The 25,698-nt window shown below is 38.8% G+C and overlaps 1 protein-coding gene across 1 annotated transcript in view; it reads right to left on the bottom strand.

Moving 5' to 3' along the window:
• The window catches only part of CUL1 (cullin 1), a 275,965-nt gene that overhangs the window by 183,138 nt on the left and 67,129 nt on the right, over window positions 1-25,698 (bottom strand). Inside the window, exon 6 of the mRNA XM_053715813.1 lies at window positions 20,032-20,122. Within this exon, the coding sequence (XP_053571788.1) occupies window positions 20,032-20,122 (91 nt within the window). The remainder of the gene's footprint in view (window positions 1-20,031; window positions 20,123-25,698) is intronic.

The raw sequence follows: 25,698 nt of genomic DNA, 5'->3' as shown, positions 1-25,698 counted from the left end.
AACTTAATATCAACGGAATGTAAGGGTTCAAACGGAACCCCCTGAAGAACTGAAAGAACTAAGTTGAGACTCCAAGGAGGAGTCAAAGGTTTGTAAACAGGCTTGATTCTAACCAGAGCCTGAACAAAGGCTTGAACATCTGGCACAGCTGCCAGCTTTTTGTGAAGTAACACAGACAAGGCAGAAATCTGTCCCTTCAGGGAACTTGCAGATAATCCTCTTAATAAACATGGCTTACCGGATCCCATAGGGAAAATGACAGCTTCCAGCATTACATCGTCTTGTTAGAATGTGTCATACCTCAAGCAGCAAGAGACTGCTCACTGTTCCCCCAACTGAAGTTAATTCCTCTCAACAGTCCTGTGTGGAACAGCCATGGATTTTAGTAACGGTTGCTAAAATCATTTTCCTCATACAAACAGAAATCTTCATCTCTTTTCTGTTTCTGAGTAAATAGTACATACCAGCACTATTTTAAAATAACAAACTCTTGATTGAATAATAAAAACTACAGTTAAACACTAAAAAACTCTAAGCCATCTCCGTGGAGATGTTGCCTGTACAACGGCAAAGAGAATGACTGGGGTAGGCGGAGCCTAGGAGGGATCATGTGACCAGCTTTGCTGGGCTCTTTGCCATTTCCTGTTGGGGAAGAGAATATCCCACAAGTAAGGATGACGCCGTGGACCGGACACACCTATGTTGGAGAAAAGGGACAACAATTTCCCAACTTATATTGTCTGAAGACATAACCATAGGTAAGAAGCCAAATTTGTCCGTAAAAATGCCTTATCTTGATGAAAAATAAGATGAGGAGCACATGAAAGAGCAGACAGTTCAGAGACTCTTATAGCAGAAGAGATAGCAAACAGAATCAACCTTCCAAGAAAGAAGCTGAATATACACTGTATGCATATGCTCAAATGGAGAAGGCTGCAAAATCTTCAAAACCAAAATTTAAATTCTGAGGAGGAAATGGTTAAAATAAAAGTTATTTCTGACCAAAGCCTGAAACAAAACAATGAATATCAGGAAGATTAGAAATATTCTTGTGGAACAAAACTGAAAGAGCAGAAATATGACCCTTCAAGGAACTGGCGGATAAACCTTTATCCAAACCACCCTACAAAAACTGCAAAATCCTAAGAATTCTAAACTAATGCAAGGAAATACCATGATCAACAACCCAAGAAATAAAAAGTCCTTGAGCCCTTATGATAAAGCTTGCTGGTTAATGGCCTACAAGCCTGCATTAGAGTCTCAATAACAGAATCTGAAAACCCTCTCTGCTTAAGAACTGTTCAATTTCTAATGCCATCAAGCTTAGAGAGACCTGAGATTCAGATAGAAAACAACTTTGAGACAGAAGGCCTGGACGAAGAGGAAGTGTCCAAAGAGGCAAACTGGACATCTGAACCAAATCAGCATACCAAACTGCGAGATCAACACTGAGCAATCAGAATTACTGATGCCTCCTTGTGCCTGATCCATGTAATCACTATGGGAAGCAGAACTAGGGGAGGAAAGACAAAGGCCAGTTGAAACAACCATGGAGCCACTAGAGCATCCACAAACAGTGCTTAAGGATACTTGTACCTCGCACAGTACTTGGGAAGTTTGCAGTTCAACAGAGAAGCCATCAGATCTATCTCTGGGAGGCCCCAAATATTTACTATCTGATTGAAAACAATTGGGTAGATACCATGTAGAAACTGACAACTGAGAAAGTCCACTTCCCAATTGTCCACTCCAAGAATATGAAAAGCAGAAATTAGACAAAACGGATTTCTGCCTAAGAAAGAATACAAGATATTTCTTTCATGGCAAGGGAACTGTGAGTTCCACCGATGATTGACATAGGCCACTGCTGTAACATTGTCTGTCTAAAAAATGGAGAAGACTCCCTTTTCACAGGCCAACTGTGAAGGGCTCTAAAAATCGCACAGAGTTCTAGAACAATTATTGGTAACCTCGCTTCCTGAAGAGACCAAATCCCTTGGGCTCTCTGAGACCCCAGACAGTCTTCCAACCTGAAAGACTTGCATCTGTAGTGATCACAGACCAAGTAGGACAACAAAAGAAGCCCCCTGCAAATTACCCGATGAACAAGCCACCAAGATAGAGACTAGCTTGTTCTGAAATCTAGATAAATCCTATGAAATATGATATCTGCACCACTGGCAGGCATAAAAAGCTAAAGGGGCCTCATGTGGAAACAAGGAAACTGAATAGCATCCAAAGCCGCAATCACGGAATTTAAAACCTCCATACAGAGAGCCACTAATGGAAAAGGGAAGCTGCAGGTTTAGACAAGCAGACACTAGCTTCAACCTTTTTTTGATCTGTTAAAGAAAGTCTCATAGAAACAGACTATATCTGAACTCCCAGAAAAATAACCTTTGTCTTATGAACCAGCCAACTCTTGACTTTCCAACCATGTTGCTGAAGAAACAACAGTCTGCTGGTGGGAGATTCTACTAAATGAAAAAATGGAGCTTGGAGGATTTTGTCCTGGTAAGGAAACCCTGAGCTCTGATCACAGACAAAAGAGTACCCAGAAACTTGAGAATATTCTGGGAGCTGTAGACAGAACAAACGATAGAGCAACAAACAAAAGTGCTTGTCTAGAAGGGCATACCTTAGGAAACTGATAATGTTCCCTGTGAATTTGAACATGAAAGCAATCATCTTTTAAAATATCTTGTGGACATAAACTGACCTTTCAGAATAAAACTTCAAATAGTTCCCATTTTGAAAGTAGGAACTCTGACAAATTTGCTCAGAGCCTTTAGATCCAGAACTGGATCTGAATGTTCCTTCTTAGGTACAATAAAGAGGTTGGAATAAAACTAAATTCCCTGTTCCAACAATTGAGCAGGAACAATCACTCCCATAGATTTTAGATCTGAAACTGACTGAAAAAAGGATTGAGCCTTTAAAGTATTTTTTCGAACAAAGGACAGAAGGAAACCTTACCCTGGGAGGCCTTATTCTGAAACCTATTCAATAACCCTGAGACACTACATTTAGACCACAGGGATCATAAACAGACTTAAGTCAAACTTACTAAAAAAGCAATAACATGCCCTCTCCCAGAAACTTTGAATTGGGGGCCGCACCTTCATGCAGACTTGGATGAGGGATTACATTTCTTAGACTGTTTAGACTATACCAGTTAGAACCAGAGGAGACTTGTTTCTGATTGGCGGAATCAGATTTCTGTGCCCTGTTCTGACCAAAGGGACAAAAATGATTAGATGCTTAAAATTTAACTTTAGATATCTTGTCCTGAGGAAGAATAGACCCTTTACCTTAAGTTACAGTAGAGATAAAAGAATCCAAATCAGAGCCAAATAACAGCTTTCCCTAAAAATAAAGAAATAAACGGCTGGGTTTAGAAACCATATCAGCAAACAAAATTATATCCAGAAAGCGCTTCTGGAAAGTACTGCCAAAGACATACTTTTAGCACTGATCTTAATGATGTCTAGAACAGCATCACAAATGAAATAATTAACAAATTTAAGCAACTCCAAAAGGTTTAGAAGATCCTTATTAGCAGATTCCTCAGAAAACTGCCCAGAAAGACTATCTAAACAAAAAGCAGCAGCAGCCACATCTGCAATAGAAACTGCTGGTCTTAAAAGATACCCTTCTTGCAACAAATGCCCTCCTGTGGATTCTAACTTCCTACCTAAAGGGTCTTTAAAAGGAAGTGCCATCTTCCAAAATAATAGTAGTACATTTAGCAAAAGTAGAAATGGCCTCATTTACTTTGGGTTCAAAACAAGGTAATTCAGCACCAGTGTCTCCTGCGCTAGCTGCTAGGCTTCACACCAAAGCCCCAAACATAATGTCAAAACAAGAATTGCAGCAGCACCAGAAATTAGTTCAATATTTATTGAAGTGCAACAAAAATAAGTGCACTCATTTCTGGTGCTGCTGCAATTCTCATTTATTTTGGGAACAATTTCACAAGACTCAATGTTAGAGGCCGGTAAAGGATACATTTTCTTAAACCTTGCAGAATTAAAAGGAATACTACTTTGGAATTTATCTGAGACTGCATCAGGAATAGGAAACACTTGAGGAGATTTAACTACAGGTTTAAAAACGGTAAATGACTAACAGGTTTATCCTATCTACTTTAGGATCTTTAACCTTAAAGTAAGCAAAATCTCCTTTAAAAGAGACTATGTTCAACTTTAAACATAAAAAAAAAAAAAAAGAGGATGAATCAGATTCCTGATCACAGGAAGACCCCTGATCATCAGAAGAAAAGAAAAAAACACCTCTCCTTAGGACTTAGCTTTAAAACTAGAAACAATAACCTCAGGTGACATAACTTATAGAAGGTAAAATTCTGAACTGGCCTTTTATGCTTACTTGGCATGACCGCCAACATTTCAGCTACTGTAGAAAGAATAAAGTCCTTCACTCCAGGAGCAAAATCTGAAGAATTCTCCTGTGAGGAACAAACCGAAGGATCAGTAATACCTTTAGAAGCAAGAGCAGCATTAGACTGGTCAGAATGCACTAAAATATTAATACACTTATTGCATAATTTTGCTGGAGGTAAAACCTCAGCCTGTTTACAATACAAACACTGATAGGAAAGTGTTCAGAAACACAGCTTCTAAGTTAGATTTAGGGATATATTTAGAAGGCTTCATAACTACAGAAAACTTACATGTATAAGTTTAAATGTAGAAAACACCAACATACATACATATGAATGTTAACATCCCCATTAAAAAAAAGCTTGAGGAAAGGGAAACAACTCCAATAAAAGTAGCCCCTAAAAAAAAAGAAACTACAAAAAGAGGCGGTAGGACTCAGGACACCCAACATCCAAAGAACGTAGAAAAGAATAGAGAAAGTGTGCACCAACCAGATGCCGTATAAAAGAAAAAAAAAACGAGTCAAAACTATGTATGCTATCTCAAGACACACGCTGGCCCTAGTGCCGATATGCATAAAAAAAATGTATGCACCTGGCATGCGTATGGGGGAAAAAACAAGTACGCTAAAAGTAAAACCAGAGTGCTTTAAAAATATACTTTAAAACACTTTTAAAGGGAATTAACAAAAAATATTAAACTGGCCCAAGGCTATATACATTTTAATAAATATATAATAAAATAACCTAAGAGGCTTAGAGCGTGTCAAATCATTAAAAAACAGAATTTATGTTTACCTGATAAATTACTTTCTCCAACGGTGTGTCCGGTCCACGGCGTCATCCTTACTTGTGGGATATTCTCTTCCCCAACAGGAAATGGCAAAGAGCCCAGCAAAGCTGGTCACATGATCCCTCCTAGGCTCCGCCTACCCCAGTCATTCGACCGACGTTAAGGAGGAATATTTGCATAGGAGAAACCATATGGTACCGTGGTGACTGTAGTTAAAGAAAATAAATTATCAGACCTGATTAAAAAAAAAAAACCAGGGCGGGCCGTGGACCGGACACACCGTTGGAGAAAGTAATTTATCAGGTAAACATAAATTCTGTTTTCTCCAACATAGGTGTGTCCGGTCCACGGCGTCATCCTTACTTGTGGGAACCAATACCAAAGCTTTAGGACACGGATGAAGGGAGGGAGCAAATCAGGTCACCTAAATGGAAGGCACCACGGTTTGCAAAACCTTTCTCCCAAAAATAGCCTCAGAAGAAGCAAAAGTATCAAACTTGTAAAATTTGGTAAAAGTGTGCAGTGAAGACCAAGTCGCTGCCCTACATATCTGATCAACAGAAGCCTCATTCTTGAAGGCCCATGTGGAAGCCACAGCCCTAGTGGAATGAGCTGTGATTCTTTCGGGAGGCTGCCGTCCGGCAGTCTCGTAAGCCAATCTGATGATGCTTTTAATCCAAAAAGAGAGAGAGGTAGAAGTTGCTTTTTGACCTCTCCTTTTACCGGAATAAACAACAAACAAGGAAGATGTTTGTCTAAAATCCTTTGTAGCTTCTAAATAGAATTTTAGAGCGCGAACAACATCCAAATTGTGCAACAAACGTTCCTTCTTTGAAACTGGTTTCGGACACAGAGAAGGTACGATAATCTCCTGGTTAATGTTTTTGTTAGAAACAACTTTTGGAAGAAAACCAGGTTTAGTACGTAAAACCACCTTATCTGCATGGAACACCAGATAAGGAGGAGAACACTGCAGAGCAGATAATTCTGAAACTCTTCTAGCAGAAGAAATTGCAACTAAAAACAAAACTTTCCAAGATAATAACTTAATATCAACGGAATGTAAGGGTTCAAACGGAACCCCCTGAAGAACTGAAAGAACTAAATTGAGACTCCAAGGAGGAGTCAAAGGTTTGTAAACAGGCTTAATTCTAACCAGAGCCTGAACAAAGGCTTGAACATCTGGCACAGCTGCCAGTTTTTTGTGAAGTAACACAGACAAGGCAGAAATCTGTCCCTTCAGGGAACTTGCAGATAATCCTTTTTCCAATCCTTCTTGAAGGAAGGATAGAATCTTAGGAATCTTAACCTTGTCCCAAGGGAATCCTTTAGATTCACACCAACAGATATATTTTTTCCAAATTTTGTGGTAAATCTTTCTAGTTACAGGCTTTCTGGCCTGAACAAGAGTATCGATAACAGAATCTGAGAACCCTCGCTTCGATAAGATCAAGCGTTCAATCTCCAAGCAGTCAGCTGGAGTGAAACCAGTTAAACACTAAAAAACTCTAAGCCATCTCCGTGGAGATGTTGCCTGTACAACGGCAAAGAGAATGACTGGGGTAGGCGGAGCCTAGGAGGGATCATGTGACCAGCTTTGCTGGGCTCTTTGCCATTTCCTGTTGGGGAAGAGAATATCCCACAAGTAAGGATGACGCCGTGGACCGGACACACCTATGTTGGAGAAATATAGTTCTTAACAATAGGCACCCTACTACTAGAGGAAACCATCAGGAAGCCAAACCAGTGCTGAAACATAACAGCAGAGGATCTGGAATAGAAGTATATTGACCCAACAGGAGGAGGAAAAGGACAAGTCCCTGTGACATCTGTGAAAGGCTTATGACTAAATCCCAACAGGTGAAACATATGCCACTACCCATTCTCCAAATACATCCCTCCGCCAAAAACTGTACTCTGAGAGAAAATGGGTCTCATCTCAATCTGAGAACCCCTTTCACTGAAAAATCAAACTGCACATCTTCATTCTTCAACTTCCTTCAGTGGAGGCAGAGACTAAACTGAGTTGCCAGTAAGATGGGAAGGGTTTTTATAGAGCTATTGGGGTTTGGGAATCTTTGTCTCCTCCTAGTGTCAGGGAAGAGTAATTCCCAGAAGTAATTGATTGTGGACTCTCGTCATCTGTATGAAAGAAAAGATTCCAGTTAGCAAAAAGATATACTAACACACACACACACATATATATATATATATATATATATATATATATACACACATACATACACACACACACACTGTGTGTGTATATATATATATATATACACACACACACACGTATATATTATATATATATTAATATATATATATATATATATATATATATATATATATATAAAACACTCTGCAAACTTCTTAATCATCTCTTTCTGAAGACAGAATTCCTCCTTAAAGTGAAGGTAAAGTTACCTTATTGCTGATGTATTATAGCTTTCTTTTTGTCAAAACAATATGACTTTCATTCATCATTTTTCATATCATTGTGTATATATGAAATAATTCCCGTTATGAAGCAATTCATAAATGATCCACCAATTCAGCCCATTTTTTGGGGGGAGTTTTTGCGTGTCGATCACGTTATCCTAAAAACCAATTGAAATTCTGGCCGTTAGGCGGCTGTCAATCCATGTCATCCGCCCCTTGATTCATTTGCGCATGAGCAGTTAAATTATTCTTTTGATCGAAATCCATGCGCAGATGAAAGCAAATTCGGTAAGCAGCGCATGCGCAGTTATAAGCTGCATCAGGAGCGCGCTTTTGAGAGACGTAGAGAGCAGGTGGGACTGCTCTCTATACGTTACTAAGCTGAAAACCAGGAAATAGGGGTTGGGAGGAGTCACAAGCAAAACGGCAGGGATTTATAAAGATATATATTTTTTAAACTAAAGATGTAATAGAGAAATAAACTTAGCGATTGTGTTATATTAATATTAACAAATGAAGGTCTCTGTTCTGTAAGTAAAAACTTTACCTTCACTTTAACACAGTAAAAGCAATAATAGCTACCTAAAAGCTATCACACAGTAACTTCCACTTTACTCCATCTGCACACTTAATACAAGTCATATGATCGTATTATAGGTAGTTGTGCTTTCTAGGCGTTTTAGTAACATACATGTATTATGATTCTAGATTACCGACTAGTGATCAATAAAAAGTACTTTATTCCTACGCAAGCATCCAAATTGTTTTTCCTACTGATCTTCAAATTATTAGTAACGTGCCTGTACAGAAGAAGTTTTATGGTTTTTGAAAAAAACACAAAAACGGCATGTTATTTTGCCTTCAAATTTAAACTTTCTGTCTTTAATTTTAAATGTTGGGCAAGAGATAAAATACTAGGCAAAACTGGCTATAGCATGAGAACAGGGCATTGGCATTTTTACCTTAGTTATTTATCACAATCATTTATTTTTTGCAAAAAAATAACAAATAAATGAATGTGGTTTTAGTAAGCTTAAAGTAAAAGTCAATCCTAGCGTTGTACAAACAATAGGATTGACTATTGAAACAAAGGGGACTTTAATTCATTAAGTATAAGATACTTCATGTAGAAATCTCCCATGGGCGCCAAGCCGGATTTACCGCATGGCTATTGGCTAAGAGGTGAAAACGCCACCTCTTAGCAAAAACATTTTCTAGCTGTGAGCTGCTGTAGCAGCTAAGAACGGCAATCGGTTGAAACAAATAAAGGAGCTTTCTAAATGAAGTATCTTATACTTAATGAATGAAAGTTCCCTTTATTTGTTTCAATAGTAAATCCTACCATTTGTAAAAACGCTAGGATTGACTTTCACTTTAAAGGGATATGAAACCCAAAATGTATTTTAAATTATTCAGATAGAGCATGTGATTTTAAACAACTTTCTAATTTATTTCTATTATGAATTTTTCTTCGTTCTCTTGGTATGTTTTGTTGAAATGCATGGATGTATGTTTAGTAGTCGGCCCATTTCTGGAGCACTTTATGACAGCAGTTTTGCAAGAATATTATACATTTGCAAGAAAACTAGATGGCAGCACTATTTCCTGCTACGTAGTGCTCTAGATGCTTACCTAGTTAGCTTTTCAACACAGAATATCATGGGAACTAAGCAAATTTGATAATAGAATTAAATTGGAAACTTTAAGACGGTATGCAATGTCTGAATCACAATTTTTTTGGGGGAGGGTGTTAAATATCCCTTTAAAAGGACAGTAAAGTAAAAAATAAAAACATTTCATGATTCGGACAAAGCATATAATGTTAATCAACTTTCCAATTTAATTCCATCATCACGTTTACTTTGTTTTCTTGATATAATTTGATGAAAAGCAAACCTAAATGGACTACTGTGAGATAACTGCCGATTGGTGGCTACACATAAATGCCTCTTGTAATTGGCTCACACAATCTGTTCAGCATGCTCCCAGTAGTGCATTGCTGTTCCTCCAACAAGTGACATCCAGAGACCGAAATAAATTTGATAACAGAAGTAAATTGAAAAATTGTTCAAAACTGCATGTTCTATCTGAATCATAAAACACAAAATTGGCTTAATGTGCATTTAAAAGGCATGTCCCAATCATAAAATTATACTGGCTACTTTATATTTAAGTTCAGAATTTATTTAGAGAATTTGAAAATAGCTTCAGAATTCTAGAAAGTTGTATCTGTAACTTTTAAGAGAAATTTCATATACAAGTTTGTGCATACATGCAAAAACACTACAAATTTGTTAGCAAGACAAATAAGAGTATTTAAAGGGACATTAAACACTAAACAAATCATTGCTTGAATTATGTATTCAGAGCAACGATTAGCCTGAGAATAATTTATACAAGTATTTTCAAAAAACAAAATGTATGCTTACCTGATAAATTTCTTTCTTTCTGGATATGGAGAGTCCACAATGTCATCAATTACTAGTGGCAATATCACTCCTGGCCAGCAGGAGGAGGCAAACAGCACCACAGCAAAGTTGTTAAGTGTCACTCCCCTACCCACAATTCCCAGTCATTCGACCAAAGGGAAATGGAAAAAAGGAATAACACAAAGGTGTAGAGGTGCCTGAGGTTAAGTAAAAAATAACTGTCTTAAATAAGGGTGGGGTTGTGGACTCTACATATCCGGAATGACATTTATCAGGTAAGCATAAATTTTGTTTTCTTTCCTAAGATATGGAGAGTCCACAATGTCATCAATTACTAGTGGGAACTAATACCCAAGCTAGAAGACAAGGGATGACTAGGGGGGAAAACAAGACAGGCAGACCTAAACAGAAGGCACCACAGCTTGAAGAACCTTTCTCCCAAAAGAAGCCTCAGCTGAGGCAAAAGTATCAAATTTGGAAAAAAGTATGCAGAGGACCAAGTTGCAGTCTTGCAAATCTGTTCCACAGAAGCTTCATTTCTGAAAGCCCAAGAAGAGAAGACAGCCCTCGTGGAATGAGCTGTAATGCTCTCAGGAGGCTGCTGACCAGCAGTCTCATAAGCAAAATGGATTATTTTTCTCAACCAGAGGGAAAAAACATAATTTATGTAAGAACTTACCTGATAAATTCATTTCTTTCATATTAGCAAGAGTCCATGAGCTAGTGACGTATGGGATATACATTCCTACCAGGAGGGGCAAAGTTTCCCAAACCTTAAAATGCCTATAAATACACCCCTCACCACACCCACAAATCAGTTTAACGAATAGCCAAGAAGTGGGGTGATAAGAAAAAAGTGCGAAAGCATAAAAAATAAGGAATTGGAATAATTGTGCTTTATACAAAAAAATCATAACCACCACAAAAAAGGGTGGGCCTCATGGACTCTTGCTAATATGAAAGAAATGAATTTATCAGGTAAGTTCTTACATAAATTATGTTTTCTTTCATGTAATTAGCAAGAGTCCATGAGCTAGTGACGTATGGGATAATGACTACCCAAGATGTGGATCTTTCCACGCAAGAGTCACTAGAGAGGGAGGGATAAAATAAAGACAGCCAATTCCTGCTGAAAATAATCCACACCCAAAATAAAGTTTAAATGAAAACATAAGCAGAAGATTCAAACTGAAACAGCTGCCTGAAGTACTTTTCTACCAAAAACTGCTTCAGAAGAAGAAAACACATCAAAATGGTAGAATTTAGTAAAAGTATGCAAAGAAGACCAAGTTGCTGCTTTGCAAATCTGATCAACCGAAGCTTCATTCCTAAACGCCCAGGAAGTAGAAACTGACCTAGTAGAATGAGCTGTAATCCTCTGAGGCGGAGTTTTACCCGACTCAACATAGGCATGATGAATTAAAGATTTCAACCAAGATGCCAAAGAAATGGCAGAAGCTTTCTGGCCTTTTCTAGAACCGGAAAAGATGACAAATAGACTAGAAGTCTTTCGGAAAGTCTTAGTAGCTTCAACATAATATTTCAAAGCTCTAACAACATCCAAAGAATGCAATGATTTCTCCTTAGAATTCGGGCATAATGAAGGAACTACAATTTCTCTACTAATGTTGTTGGAATTCACAACCTTAGGTAAAAATTCAAAAGAAGTTCGCAACACTGCCTTATCCTGATGAAAAATCAGAAAAGGAGACTCACAAGAAAGAGCAGACAATTCAGAGACTCTTCTGGCAGAAGAGATGGCCAAAAGGAACAAAACTTTCCAAGAAATTAATTTAATGTCCAATGAATGCATAGGTTCAAACGGAGGAGCTTGAAGAGCCCCCAGAACCAAATTCAAATTCCAAGGAGGAGAAATTGACTTAATGACAGGTTTTATACGAACCAAGGCTTATACAAAACAATGAATATCAGGAAGATTAGCAATCTTTCTGTGAAAAAGAACAGAAAGAGCAGAGATTTGACCTTTCAAGGAACTTGCGGACAAACCTTTATCTAAACCATCCTGAAGAAACTGTAAAATTCTCGGAATTCTAAAAGAATGCCAGGAAAAATGATGAGAAAGACACCAAGAAATATAAGTCTTCCAGACTCTATAATATATCTCTCTAGATACAGATTTACGAGCCTGTAACATAGTATTAATCACAGAGTCAGAGAAACCTCTTTGACCAAGAATCAAGCGTTCAATCTCCATACCTTTAAATTTAAGGATTTGAGATCCTGATGGAAAAAAGGACCTTGCGACAGAAGGTCTGGTCTTAACGGAAGAGTCCACGGTTGGCAAGAGGCCATCCGGACAAGATCCGCATACCAAAACCTGTGAGGCCATGCCGGAGCTACCAGCAGAACAAACGAGCATTCCTTCAGAATCTTGGAGATTACTCTTGGAAGAAGAACTAGAGGCGGAAAGATATAGGCAGGATGATACTTCCAAGGAAGTGATAATGCATCCACTGCCTCCGCCTGAGGATCCCGGGATCTGGACAGATATCTGGGAAGTTTCTTGTTTAGATGAGAAGCCATCAGATCTATTTCTGGAAGTTCCCACATTTGAACAATCTGAAGAAATACCTCTGGGTGAAGAGACCATTCGCCCGGATGCAACGTTTGGCGACTGAGATAATCCGCTTCCCAATTGTCTATTCCTGGAATATGAACCGCAGAGATTAGACAGGAGCTGGATTCCGCCCAAACCAGAATTCGAGATACTTCTTTCATAGCCAGAGGACTGTGAGTCCCTCCTTGATGATTGATGTATGCCACAGTTGTGACATTGTCTGTCTGAAAACAAATGAACGATTCTCTCTTCAGAAGAGGCCAAGACTGAAAAGCTCTGAAAATTGCACGGAGTTCCAAAATATTGATCGGTAATCTCACCTCCTGATATTCCCAAACCCATTGTGCTGTCAGAGACCCCCACACAGCACCCCAACCTGTAAGACTTGCATCTGTTGAAATTACAGTCCAGGTCGGAAGAACAAAAGAAGCCCCCTGAACTAAACGATGGTGATCTGTCCACCACGTCAGAGAGTGTCGTACAATCGGTTTTAAAGATATTAATTGAGATATCTTTGTGTAATCCCTGCACCATTGGTTCAGCATACAGAGCTGAAGAGGTCGCATGTGAAAACGAGCAAAGGGGATCGCGTCCGATGCAGCAGTCATAAGACCTAGAATTTCCATGCATAAGGCTACCGAAGGGAATGATTGTGACTGAAGGTTTCGACAAGCTGAAATCAATTTTAGACGTCTCTTGTCTGTCAAAGACAGAGTCATGGACACTGAATCTATCTGGAAACCCAAAAAGGTTACCCTTGTCTGAGGAATCAATGAACTTTTTAGTGAATTGATCCTCCAACCATGATTTTGAAGAAACAACAAAAGTCGATTCGTATGAAATTCTGCTAAATGTGAAGACTGAGCAAGTACCAAGATATCGTCCAAATAAGGAAATACCACAATACCCTGTTCTCTGATTACAGATAGAAGGGCACCGAGAACCTTTGTAAAAATTCTTGGAGCTGTTGCTAGGCCAAACGGCAGAGCCACAAACTGGTAATGCTTGTCTAGGAAAGAGAATCTCAGAAACTGATAGTGAGCTGGATGAATCGGAATATGCAGATATGCATCCTGTAAATCTATTGTAGACATATAATGCCCTTGCTGAACAAAAGGCAGGATAGTAATTACAGTTACCATTTTGAATGTTGGTATCCTTACATAACGATTCAATATTTTTAGATCTAGAACTGGTCTGAAGGAATTCTCCTTCTTTGGTACAATGAAGAGATTCAAATAAAACCCCAGCCCCTGTTCCAGAACTGGAACTGGCATAATTACTCCAGCCAACTCTAGATCTGAAACACATTTCAGAAATGCTTGAGCTTTCGCTGGGTTTACTGGGACACGGGAAAGAAAGAATCTCTTTGCAGGAGGTCTTATCTTGAAACCAATTCTGTACCCTTCTGAAATAATGTTCTGAATCCAAAGATTGTGAACAGAATTAATCCAAATTTCTTTGAAAAAACGTAATCTGCCCCCTACCAGCTGAGCTGGAATGAGGGCCGCACCTTCATGTGGACTTAGAAGTTGGCTTTGCTTTTCTAGAAGGCTTGGATTTATTCCAGACTGGAGATGGTTTCCAAACTGAAACTGCTCCTGAGGATGAAAAACTTCTGGAATAACTACAGGAGATTTAAAGACCTTGTCTAAACGTTTAGATTTAGTATCAAGAGGACCAGAATCCTCAATTTCTAATGCATTTAGGACTTCTTTAAGTAAAGAACGAATAAATTCCATTTTAAATAAATATGAAGATTTATCAGCATCAACCTCTGAAACAGAATCCTCTGAACCAGAAGAATCATTAGAATCAGAATGATGTTCATTTAAAAATTCATCTGGATAAAGAGAAGTTTTAAAAGACTTTTTATGTTTACTAGAAGGAGGAATAACAGACATAGCCTTCTTAATAGATTCAGAAACAAAATCTCTTATGTTATCAGGAACACTCTGAACATTAGATGTTGATGGAACTGCAACAGGTAATGGTATTTTACTAAAGGAAATATTTTCTGCATTAACAAGTTTGTCATGACATTTAATACAAACAACAGCTGGAGGAACAGCTACCAAAAGTTTACAGCAGATACACTTAGCTTTGGTAGTTCCAGCACCAGGCAGCGATTTTCCTGAAGTATCTTCTGACTCAGATGCAACATGAGACATCTTGCAATATGTAAGAGAAAAAAACAACATATAAAGCAAAATTGATCAAATTCCTTAAATGACAGTTTCAGGAATAGGAAAAAATGCCAAAGAACAAGCTTCTAGCAACAAGAAGCAATGAAAAAATGAGACTTAAATAATGTGGAGACAAAAGCGACGCCCATATTTTTTTAGCGCCAAATAAGACGCCCACATTATTTGGCGCCTAAATGCTTTTGGCGCCAAAAAATGACGTCACATCCGGAACGCCAACATTTTTGGCGCAAAAGAACGTCAAAAAATGACGCAACTTCCGGCGACACGTATGACGCAGGAAACAGGAAAGATTTTTTGCGCCAATAAAGTCTGCGCCAAGAATGACGCAATAAAATGAAGCATTTTCAGCCCCCGCAAGCCTAACAGCCCACAGGGAAAAAGTCAAAATTTTTTAAGGTAAGAAAAAATGATTGATTCAAATGCATTATCCCAAATATGAAACTGACTGTCTGAAAATAAGGAATGTTGAACATCCTGAGTCAAGGCAAATAAATGTTTGAATACATATATTTAGAACTTTATAAAAAAAGCGCCCAACCATAGCTTAGAGTGTCACAGAAAATAAGACTTACTTACCCCAGGACACTCGTCTACATGTTGTAGAAAGCCAAACCAGTACTGAAACGAAAATCAGCAGAGGTAATGGTATATATATGAGTATATCGTCGATCTGAAAAGGGAGGTAAGAGATGAATCTCTACGACCGATAACAGAGAACCTATGAAATAGACCCCGTAGAAGGAGATCATTGCATTCAAATAGGCAATACTCTCCTCACATCCCTCTGACATTCACTGCACGCTGAGAGGAAAACCGGGCTCCAACCTGTTGCGGAGCGCATATCAACGTAGAATCTAGCACAAACTTACTTCACCACCTCCATAGGAGGCAAAGTTTGTAAAACTGATTTGTGGGTGTGGTGAGGGGTGTATTTATAGGCATTTTAAGGTTTGGGAAACTTTGCCCCTCCTGGTAGGAATGTATATCCCATACGTCACTAGCTCATGGACTCTTGCTAATTACATGAAAGAAAAGAAGTAGCAGTAGCCTTCTGACCTTTACGCTTTCCAGAGAAACAAATTCCTAAGTCGCTTGACGATAGAATTTTAGAGCACGCACAACATCCAAGTTGTGCAAAAAACGTTCCTTATGAGAAAAAGGGTTAGGACATAGAGAAGGAACAACACCTTTCCTGATTAATACTTCTATTCGAAACCACTTTAGGGAGAAATCCCAACTTGATACGCAGGACCGCCTTATACGCATGAAAGATAAGGTAAGGCGAATCACACTGTAAATCTGAGAGCTCTGAGACGCTTCGAGCAGAAGAGATAGCAACAAGAAACAAAACCTTCCAAGATAAGTTAATATCTATGGAATGCATTGGCTCAAACGGAGCCTGCTGCAAAACTTGAACAAGGTTAAGGCTCCATGGAAGAAAGGTCCTGAACGCAGTTCAAGAATGCCTCTTTTTTTATCTGGTCTGCAGAAAATATAGATAGGTGGAACCTGCCCCTGGGAGGAAAGGTTTTGAATTATATTCTGTAACCCTGAGATACTACGTCCACGGCCTAGGAATCTGGGACATCTTGTATCCATTCTTGACAAAAAAGAGAAAGTCTGCCCCCCCGATCCGATCCCGGATCGGGGGCAAACCCCTTATGCTGACTTAGACTCTGCCACGGGTTTCTTTGATTGGTTGCCCTTGTTCCAAGACTGAGTGGGTTTCCAAGAAGACCTGGACTGTTCCTGCTTGAAAGAGGAAGATTTTCCTTTGAAGTTACAAAAGGAACGAAAATCGTTTTGACGTCCTTTAGCTCTGTTCTTTTTGTCTTGAGGAAGAAAAGACCCTTTTCCACTCGTAATATCATAAATTAACATCGGCTGACAAAGATTTTAGCCACAACGCTCTGCAGGCTAGGACAGTGAAGCCAGATATCTTGGCTCCCATTCTAATAAGTTTCATGGTAGCATCAGAAATAAAGGAATCGGCTAGTTTGAGAGCCTTAATCCTATCTTGGATCTCCTCCAAAGGAGTCTCTACCAAAATAGACTACCACAACTGATACAGTGGCAACACAAACTGCATGTTGCCATTGAAGACCTTGATGAACATACATCTTTTTCAAATGAGCCTCCAGCTTCTTGCCCATGGGATCCTTAAAAGAAGCAGCTATCCTCTATAGGGATCGCAGTTCTCTTAAACAGAGTAGAAATGGCCCCTTCTACTTTAGGCACTGTGCACCATGAATCTTTAATGGAGTCAGCAACAGGAAACATCTTTTTAAAAGACGGGAAGAAAGATATCCCTGGCTTCTCCCATTCCTGTGCAATTATCTCCGTACACGGTCTGGAACAGGAAACACCACCTCCATTATTATTTTTATGCCTGATGAAACGACCGTATTGTGTGGTCGAGAAACGTGTTGCAGCATCATTAAACTTGTCTTTTAACATTTATATACGGAGGAGTCTTTCTGCCTGATTATTCAGATTGAATTTGCTCTATCTGCACAGAGAACTTTACAAGCCATCACTTCATAATTGGTTTGCCTGCACCATATCTTCAGCCTGTTTGATACTTGGATTCAAACTTCCCTTTGACCTGAGAACTGGTCTCTACCTTGAAACAGGATCAGTATCCAGTTAGCCGACTACTGTAAGTGTCAGCCTGCCTGTTTGCACTATCTAATGCCTTCAAAAATTGTGAGTTTTACTATTTACCTTCTTTATTATATATCACATATGGATTTCACTATGAGGCGTCCATTTTCTTTCTAACCTAGATCATTGTGGTGAACGGAGACCATTCCCCCAAGTGGAGCTGCCTGATACACTTCCTTTTTCACTTGGATTGAAAAAAATGTCAGCAATTGAACTTTTGTTTCTTTAACATGAACATTATTTCTGTCATTTATTAAGGTATACCAATATCACATTTGTCACCAGAATTTATTAATATATTACTTTTTCATGTTATTTAAAGGGACAGTCTACACCAGAATTTTTATTGTTTTAAAAGAAAGATAATCCCTTTATTACCATTCCCCAGTTTTGCATAACCAACACAGTTATAATAATATACTTTTAACCTCTGTGATTATCTTGTATCTAAGCCTCTGCAAACTGCCCCTTTATTTCAGTTATTTTGACAGACTTGCAGTTTAGCCAATCAGTGCCTGCTCCCAGATAACACTGTGCTTGTGCACATGAAGTTATCTATATGAAATACGTGAACTAACACCCTCTAGTGGTGAAAAACTGTTAAAATGCATTCTGAAAAGAGGTGGCCTTCAAGGTCTAAGAAATTATCATATGAACCTCCTAGGTTAAGCTTTCAACTAAGAATACCAAGAGAACAAAGCAAAATTGGTGATAAAAGTAAATTGGAAAATTGTTTAAAATTACATGCTCTATCTGAATCATGAAAGTTTATTTTGGCCTAGACTGTCCCTTTAATATTTTACCATTTCACAAATTTTTACTCATTTTTGAGGGTCCACTTACCATTCATACACCTTTAAACCAAAAAACTTTTTTTGACACATTTTTTCACAAACATTTTTACCAATTCCCTTTTTTTTCACTCGTTATTTTTAGTGTGCCACCTCCTGGGTGTTTCATCACCTGCACTTTTCACTTTTTAAACTAATGCGTTAAAAAGAAAAACAGCCTAAAGTAAACTAAAACTTGGAACCTCTACACCGCAGCAGAACTGAGGAGCCTACTCTAGGAGACTCTATAACCTACGACTGCACATAAGCCGATAACTGCAGAAAAGCATGCCTCCCCCCCCCCCCCCCCCCCCCGACATCTGAACACAGTGGTCACATGATCGGCAAAACCGGAACTGCGCATAGATGTAAAAGCGTGCATTCCGATATTCCTCCTCCTACTAACAGAGAAGCCATTAGAAAAACAAACAGTGAAAACCGTTCCCGGTTAAACTACAAAGTCTCCTAAACACACTGCCTCAAATACCCCGATAATAGATATACTAAAAGCGGCACCCGGTATAAATCTAAAGCACAAACAGCCCCAGAAAAACACCTAAACCTACAGTGTGTAAAATAAACATGAGCCTCGGAGGAATATTCCCCAGATAAGGGAAAATTAACCCCCAGTCCCATACATTGCACCTGCACACTGCCAAATGAATCCTGTGTAAAGGATTACTATGTCCCATTATTTTTTGTATTATTTTTTTTTTGCAGAGTTAAAATAAATGATCATCTATGTGCAAAGTCTTCAGAACCTAGAAGACAAAAAAAGCACTTACCTGCAGTCTAGCTGTCCGGCAGGAAGACAGTTAACAAGGCGTGAAAGGACACATACTCCTTACAGAGACTTGTAGAAAAAAAAAGAAAGAACAAAGTAAACCTACTCTGGCTTTCTATACTAGGGCAGCAATATGTGAGGAAATAGAGCAAGGATCACCTCACTACTTCCTAACTGCTTAAAAGCAACCACTACTCTACTGCAGAGATTAACATGGACTAAGCTTAACCCAAATCCTTGCTTGCAGGGAAAAGTACCCAAAAAAGGAATTCATTTTTTCAGACACCCAACTTCAGCTCCTCCATTGACAGAGGCAAAGAGAACGACTGGGGATTGTAGGTAGGGGAGTGACACTTAACAGCTTTGCTGTGGTGCTCTTTGCCTCCTCCTGCTGGCCAGGAGTGATATTCCCACTATATTCAGAATTAATTTACAGGTAAGGAGCACAAAATAAATAATAAAAGTATATAGCAAAGTTGTTTTACTACATGTAATTAAACTATTTATATTAATATCTTGAGGTGTTTAATGTCCCTCCAAGCCATTTGAACTCAGTCATCAATAATGGACACTTTATTCCAGCAGTCAGAAAGTGCATATCCCACATGAACCACACTTGCAATTTGTCTACTGTCCTGTGCTTTTTAGGAGAGTATCTGTTTTTATTAAAAAAAAAATATATCAATCAATTTAGAAAGAACGTGTGATGCTGGTGTAAAGTGTCTATTGACAAAGACGGAAGGAGAGTGGCTCTCTTGGATTCTCAGTGGACTACTTTTTACTGTTTAAGACTTTGCCTCCTGTACCTATCAGACTGCCTATGCTGAAATACCTGGGCTCAGACAGACAGCAACAAAAGTGCTACAATTTTACAGTCTGATATTCAGATTTAAGATAGGACTTACCATAAGACTGTACTACACCACTAATAAGTCTGGTGTTAATGGTTTCCCCATTTCTCTCCTTCTCAATCAACTTCAAGACTGCGTTTGTAACCTTAAAAGTGAAACAAATATAAAAACACAAGAAAAAACTATTTTGTTTTGTACAGACATTAATTGGTGTTTTGATCAAGATAACATCGAAAAAAAACAGACAAACAATATCTGCGACTCCTTTAATACTAAATAAAACTGTATACATGTACACTGTTCCCTATAAGGTGTGTGCGCACAACTTTTAAGTGCTCACTGCAGGTGCATTTCGGGGTTTGTTTTCTTTGGGGGGGGCAATATATTTTTGATGGTGTTGTCCAGACTCCATCCAGCCTAACGAAGCACTGCACTAGCTAGTGCAGGTTGTTTTCAGGTGGGAGAATGTAGCAAAATGTGGAGGTTTCACTGCCCTTGCACCTACACTTCAGTCTGTTGCTTATTGACGTGAGTGGCATGCAGAGGGATAGCGTGAGAGTTAGAACCAGAGCAGTGTGAGTAAGCCTTAAAGCAAAGGCATTTTGATATTAAGTTTTAAAAGGGGCTTTACTATTGTCTTCTGCACTCTCGCCCTCCCTTCATTCTCTCTACCATGGGCATAGAGGATACATTGAGAATTGAAAATTGTTCCTAGAAGATCCTCACGTGTTACTAGAGAGAGGGACACCATTAAGAGTATGGCTACAGTCCAAAAAAAAAATTAATGGATCTTAGTGCTAAGTGTCCGAAACTCAAATCCTGAAGGCCATCAGGAAGTGGACAGACCCTTGCACCATCAATTAACAATAGTAGAGAGTAAACAATCTCCCTTTATTTGTACCAAAACTCCAGACGTGACCATATATTACCACACTCCAAATATGTAGAAACAGAACTAAAATTGTATGTAAGGGATGAATACATACAAAGGGGAAGGCCTTCAGGGAGGTTTCTACCTACTCCAAGTGGAATAAGGCTATATATAAGAAGCCTATAAAAGCATTTATATACCTAATATAAACATACATATTTATAAAACATTTACATTAATAAAAAAATTAGTAGAAATTTACAGTTTGTGAACTTTAAGAAAAAACATAATTTATGTAAGAACTTACCTGATAAATTCACTTCTTTCATATTAGCAAGAGTCCATGAGCTAGTGACGTATGGGATATACATTCCTACCAGGAGGGGCAAAGTTTCCCAAACATCAAAATGCCTATAAATACACCCCACACCACACCCACAATTCAGTTTAACGAATAGCCAAGAAGTGGGGTGATAAGAAAGGAGCGAAAGCAACAAAATAAGGAATTTGAATAATTGTGCTTTATACAAAAAAATCATAACCACCACAAAAAAGGGTGGGCCTAATGGACTCTTGCTAATATGAAAGAAATGAATTTATCAGGTAAGTTCTTACATAAATTATGTTTTCTTTCATGTAATTAGCAAGAGTCCATGAGCTAGTGACGTATGGGATAATGACTACCCAAGATGTGGAACTTCCACGCAAGAGTCACTAGAGAGGGAGGGATAAAATAAAGACAGCCAATTCCGCTGAAAAATAATCCACAACCCAAAACAAAAAGTTTTAATCTCAATAATGAAAAAAACTGAAAATATAAGCAGAAGAATCAAACTGAAACAGCTGCCTGAAGTACTTTTCTACCAAAAACTGCTTCAGAAGAAGAAAAAACATCAAAATGGTAGAATTTAGTAAAAGTATGCAAAGAAGACCAAGTTGCTGCTTTGCAAATCTGATCAACAGAAGATTCATTCCTAAACACCCAGGAAGTAGAAACTGACCTAGTAGAATGAGCTATAATCCTTTGAGGCGGGGATTTACCCGACTCTACATAAGCATGATGAATCAAAGACTTTAACCAAGACGCCAAAGAAATGGCGGAGGCCTTCTGACCTTTCCTGGAACCAGAAAAGATAACAAATAGACTAGAAGTCTTTCTAAAATCTTTAGTAGCTTCAACATAATATTTTAAAGCTCTTACTACATCCAAAGAATGTAAAGATCTCTCCAGAGAATTCTTAGGATTAGGACACAATGAAGGAACAACAATTTCTCTACTAATGTTGTTAGAATTCACAACCTTAGGTAAAACTTTAAATGAAGTCCGCAACACCGCCTTATCCTGATGAAAAATCAAAAAAGGAGATTCACAAGAAAGAGCAGATAACTCAGAAACTCTTCTAGCAGAAGAGATGGCCAAAAGGAACAAAACTTTCCAAGAAAGTAATTTAATATCCAGCGAATGCATAGGTTCAAATGGAGGAGCCCGTAAAGCCCTCAGAACCAAATTAAGACTCCAAGTAGGAGAGATTGACTTAATGACAGGTTTGATACGAACCAAAGCCTGTACAAAACAATGAATATCCGGAAGATTAGCAATCTTTCTGTGAAAAAGAACAGAAAGAGCGGAGATTTGTCCTTTCAAGGAACTTGCAGACAAACCCTTATCCAAACCATCCTGAAGAAACTGTAAAATTCTAGGAATTCTGAAAGAATGCCAGGAGAATTTATGAGAAGAACACCAAGAAATGTAAGTCTTCCAGACTCGATAATAAATCTTCCTAGACACAGATTTACGAGCCTGTAACATAGTATTAATTACTGAGTCAGAGAAACCTCTATGACTAAGAATCAAGCGTTCAATTTCCATACCTTCAAATTTAATGGTTTTGAGATCCCGATGGAAAAAAGGGCCTTGAGATAGAAGGTCTGGTCTTAACGGAAGAGTCCAAGGTTGGCAACTGGCCATCCGAATGAGATCCGCATACCAAAACCTGTGAGGCCATGCTGGAGCCACCAGCAGTACAAACGAACGTTCCATTAGAATTTTGGAAATCACTTTTGGAAGAAGAACTAGAGGCGGAAAGATATAGGCAGGATGATAATTCCAATGAAGCGACAACGCGTCCACTGCCTCCGCCTGAGGATCCCTGGATCTGGACAGATACCTAGGAAGTTTCTTGTTTAGATGAGAGGCTATCAGATCTATTTCTGGAAGACCCCAGATTTGAACAATCTGAAGAAATACCTCTGGGTGAAGAGACCATTCGCCCGGAGGTAACGTCTGGCGACAGATAATCCGCTTCCCAATTGTTTACACCTGGGATGTGAACCGCAGAGATTAGACAGGAGCTGGATTCCGCCCATACAAGTATCCGAGATACTTCTTTCATAGCCTGAGAACTGTGAGTCCCACCTTGATGATTGACATATGCCACGGTTGTGACATTGTCTGTCTGAAAACAAATAAACTATTCTCTCTTCAGAAGAGGCCAGAACTGAAGAGCTCTGAAAATCGCACAGAGTTCCAAAATGTTGATTGGTAATCTCGCCTCCTGAGATTCCCAAACCCCCTGCGCTGTCAGAGACCCCATACAGCTCTCCAACCTGACAGACTCGAATCTGTTGAGATCACAGTCCAGGTTGGACGAACAAAAGAAGCCCCTTGGACTAAACAATGGTGATCTATCCACCACGTCAGAGTATCGTACATTGGGATTTAAGGATATTAATTGTGATATCTTTGTATAATCCCTGCACCACTGGTTCAGCATACAAAGCTGAAGAGGTAGCATGTGAAAACGAGCAAAGGAGATCGCGTCCGATGCAGCAGTCATGAGACCTAGAATTTCCATGCACAAAGCTACCGAAGGGAATGATTGAGACTGAAGGTTTCGACAGGCTAAAACCAATTTCAGACGTCTCTTTTCTGTTAGAGACAAGGTCATGGACACTGAATCTATTTGAAAACCCAAAAAGGTTACCTTTGTCTGCGGAATCAACAAACTCTTTGGTAAATTGATCCTCCAACCATGTCTTTGAAGAAACAACACAAGTTGATTCGTATGAGATTCTGCAGAATGTGAAGACTGAGCAAGTACCAAGATATTGTCCAAATAAGGAAATACCGCAATACACTGTTCTCTGATTACAGAGAGAAGGGCACAGAGAACCTTTGAAAAGATCCTTGGAGCTGTTGCTAGGCCAAATGGAAGGGCCACAAACTGGTAATGCTTGTCTAGAAAAGAGAATCTCAGAAACTGATAATGAGCTGGATGAATTGGAATATGAAGGTATGCATCCTGTAAATCTATTGTGGACATATAATGCCCTTGCTGAAAAAAAGGCAGAATAGTCCTTATAGTTACCATTTTGAATGTTGGTATCCTTACATAACGATTCAATATTTTTAGATCCAGAACTGGTCTGAAGGAATTCTCCTTCTTTGGTACAATGAATAGATTTGAATAAAACCCCAGACCCCGTTCCAGAACTGGAACTGGCACAATTACCCCAGCCAACTCTAGATCTGAAACACATTTCAGAAACGCCTGAGCCTTCACTGGGTTTATTGGAATGCGAGAGCGAAAAAATCTTCTCGCAGGCGGCCTTACCTTGAAACCTATTCTGTACTCTTGTGAAACAATGTTCTGAATCAAACTACTGTGAATCGAATTGATCCAAATATCTTTGAAAAATCTTAACCTGCCCCCTACCAGCTGTGCTGGAATGAGGGCCGCACCTTCATGTGGACTTGGGAGCTGGCTTTGACTTTCTAAAAGGCTTGGATTTATTCCAGACTGGTCCAAACGGAAACCGTTCCTTTAAGGGAAGGGTCAGGCTTCTGTTCCTTATTCTGACGAAAGGAACGAAAACGATTAGCAGCCCTGTATTTACCTTTAGATTTTTTGTCCTGAGGCAAAAAAGTTCCTTTCCCCCCCAGTAACAGTTGAAATAATAGAATCCAACTGAGAACCAAATAATTTATTACCTTGGAAAGAAAGAGAAAGCAAAGTTGACTTAGAAGTCATATCTGCATTCCAAGTTTTAAGCCATAAAGCTCTTCTAGCTAAAATAGCTAAAGACATATACCTGACATCAATTCTAATGATATCAAAGATGGCATTACAAATAAAGTTATTAGCATGTTGAAGAAGTTTAACAATGCTATGAGTATTATGGTCTGACACTTGTTGCGCTAAAGCCTCCAACCAGAAAGTGGAAGCAGCAGCAACATCAGCCAAAGAAATAGCAGGTCTAAGAAGATTACCTGAACATAAATAAGCTCTCCTTAGAAAGGATTCAAGCTTCCTATCTAAAGGATCTTTAAAGGAAGTACTATCCGCCGTAGGAATAGTAGTACGTTTATCAAGAGTAGAGATAGCCCCATCAACTTTAGGGATTTTGTCCCAAAACTCTAATCTATCAGATGGCACAGGGTACAATTTCTTAAACCTTTGAGAAGGAGTAAATGAAGTACCCAGATTATTCCATTCCCTAGAAATTACTTCAGAAATAGCATCAGGGACAGGAAAAACTTCTGGAATAACTATATGAGGTCTGAAAACCGAATTTAAACGCTTAGTAGATTTAGTATCAAGAGGACTAGACTCCTCCATATCTAATGCGATTACCACTTCTTTAAGTAAAGAACGAATAAATTCCATTTTAAATAAATATGAAGATTTATCAGTGTCAATATCTGAGACAGAATCTTCTGAACCCGATAGATCCTCATCAGAAACAGACAAGTCAGAATGATGACGGTCACTTAAAAATTCATCTGAAATATGAGAAGTTTTAAAAGACCTTTTACGTTTACTGGAAGGAGGAATAACAGACAGAGCCTT

This window comes from Bombina bombina, chromosome 5, assembly GCF_027579735.1.
Source record: "Bombina bombina isolate aBomBom1 chromosome 5, aBomBom1.pri, whole genome shotgun sequence".
Lineage (NCBI taxonomy): Eukaryota > Metazoa > Chordata > Amphibia > Anura > Bombinatoridae > Bombina > Bombina bombina.
This window is presented reverse-complemented; position numbering and strand designations above follow the sequence as displayed.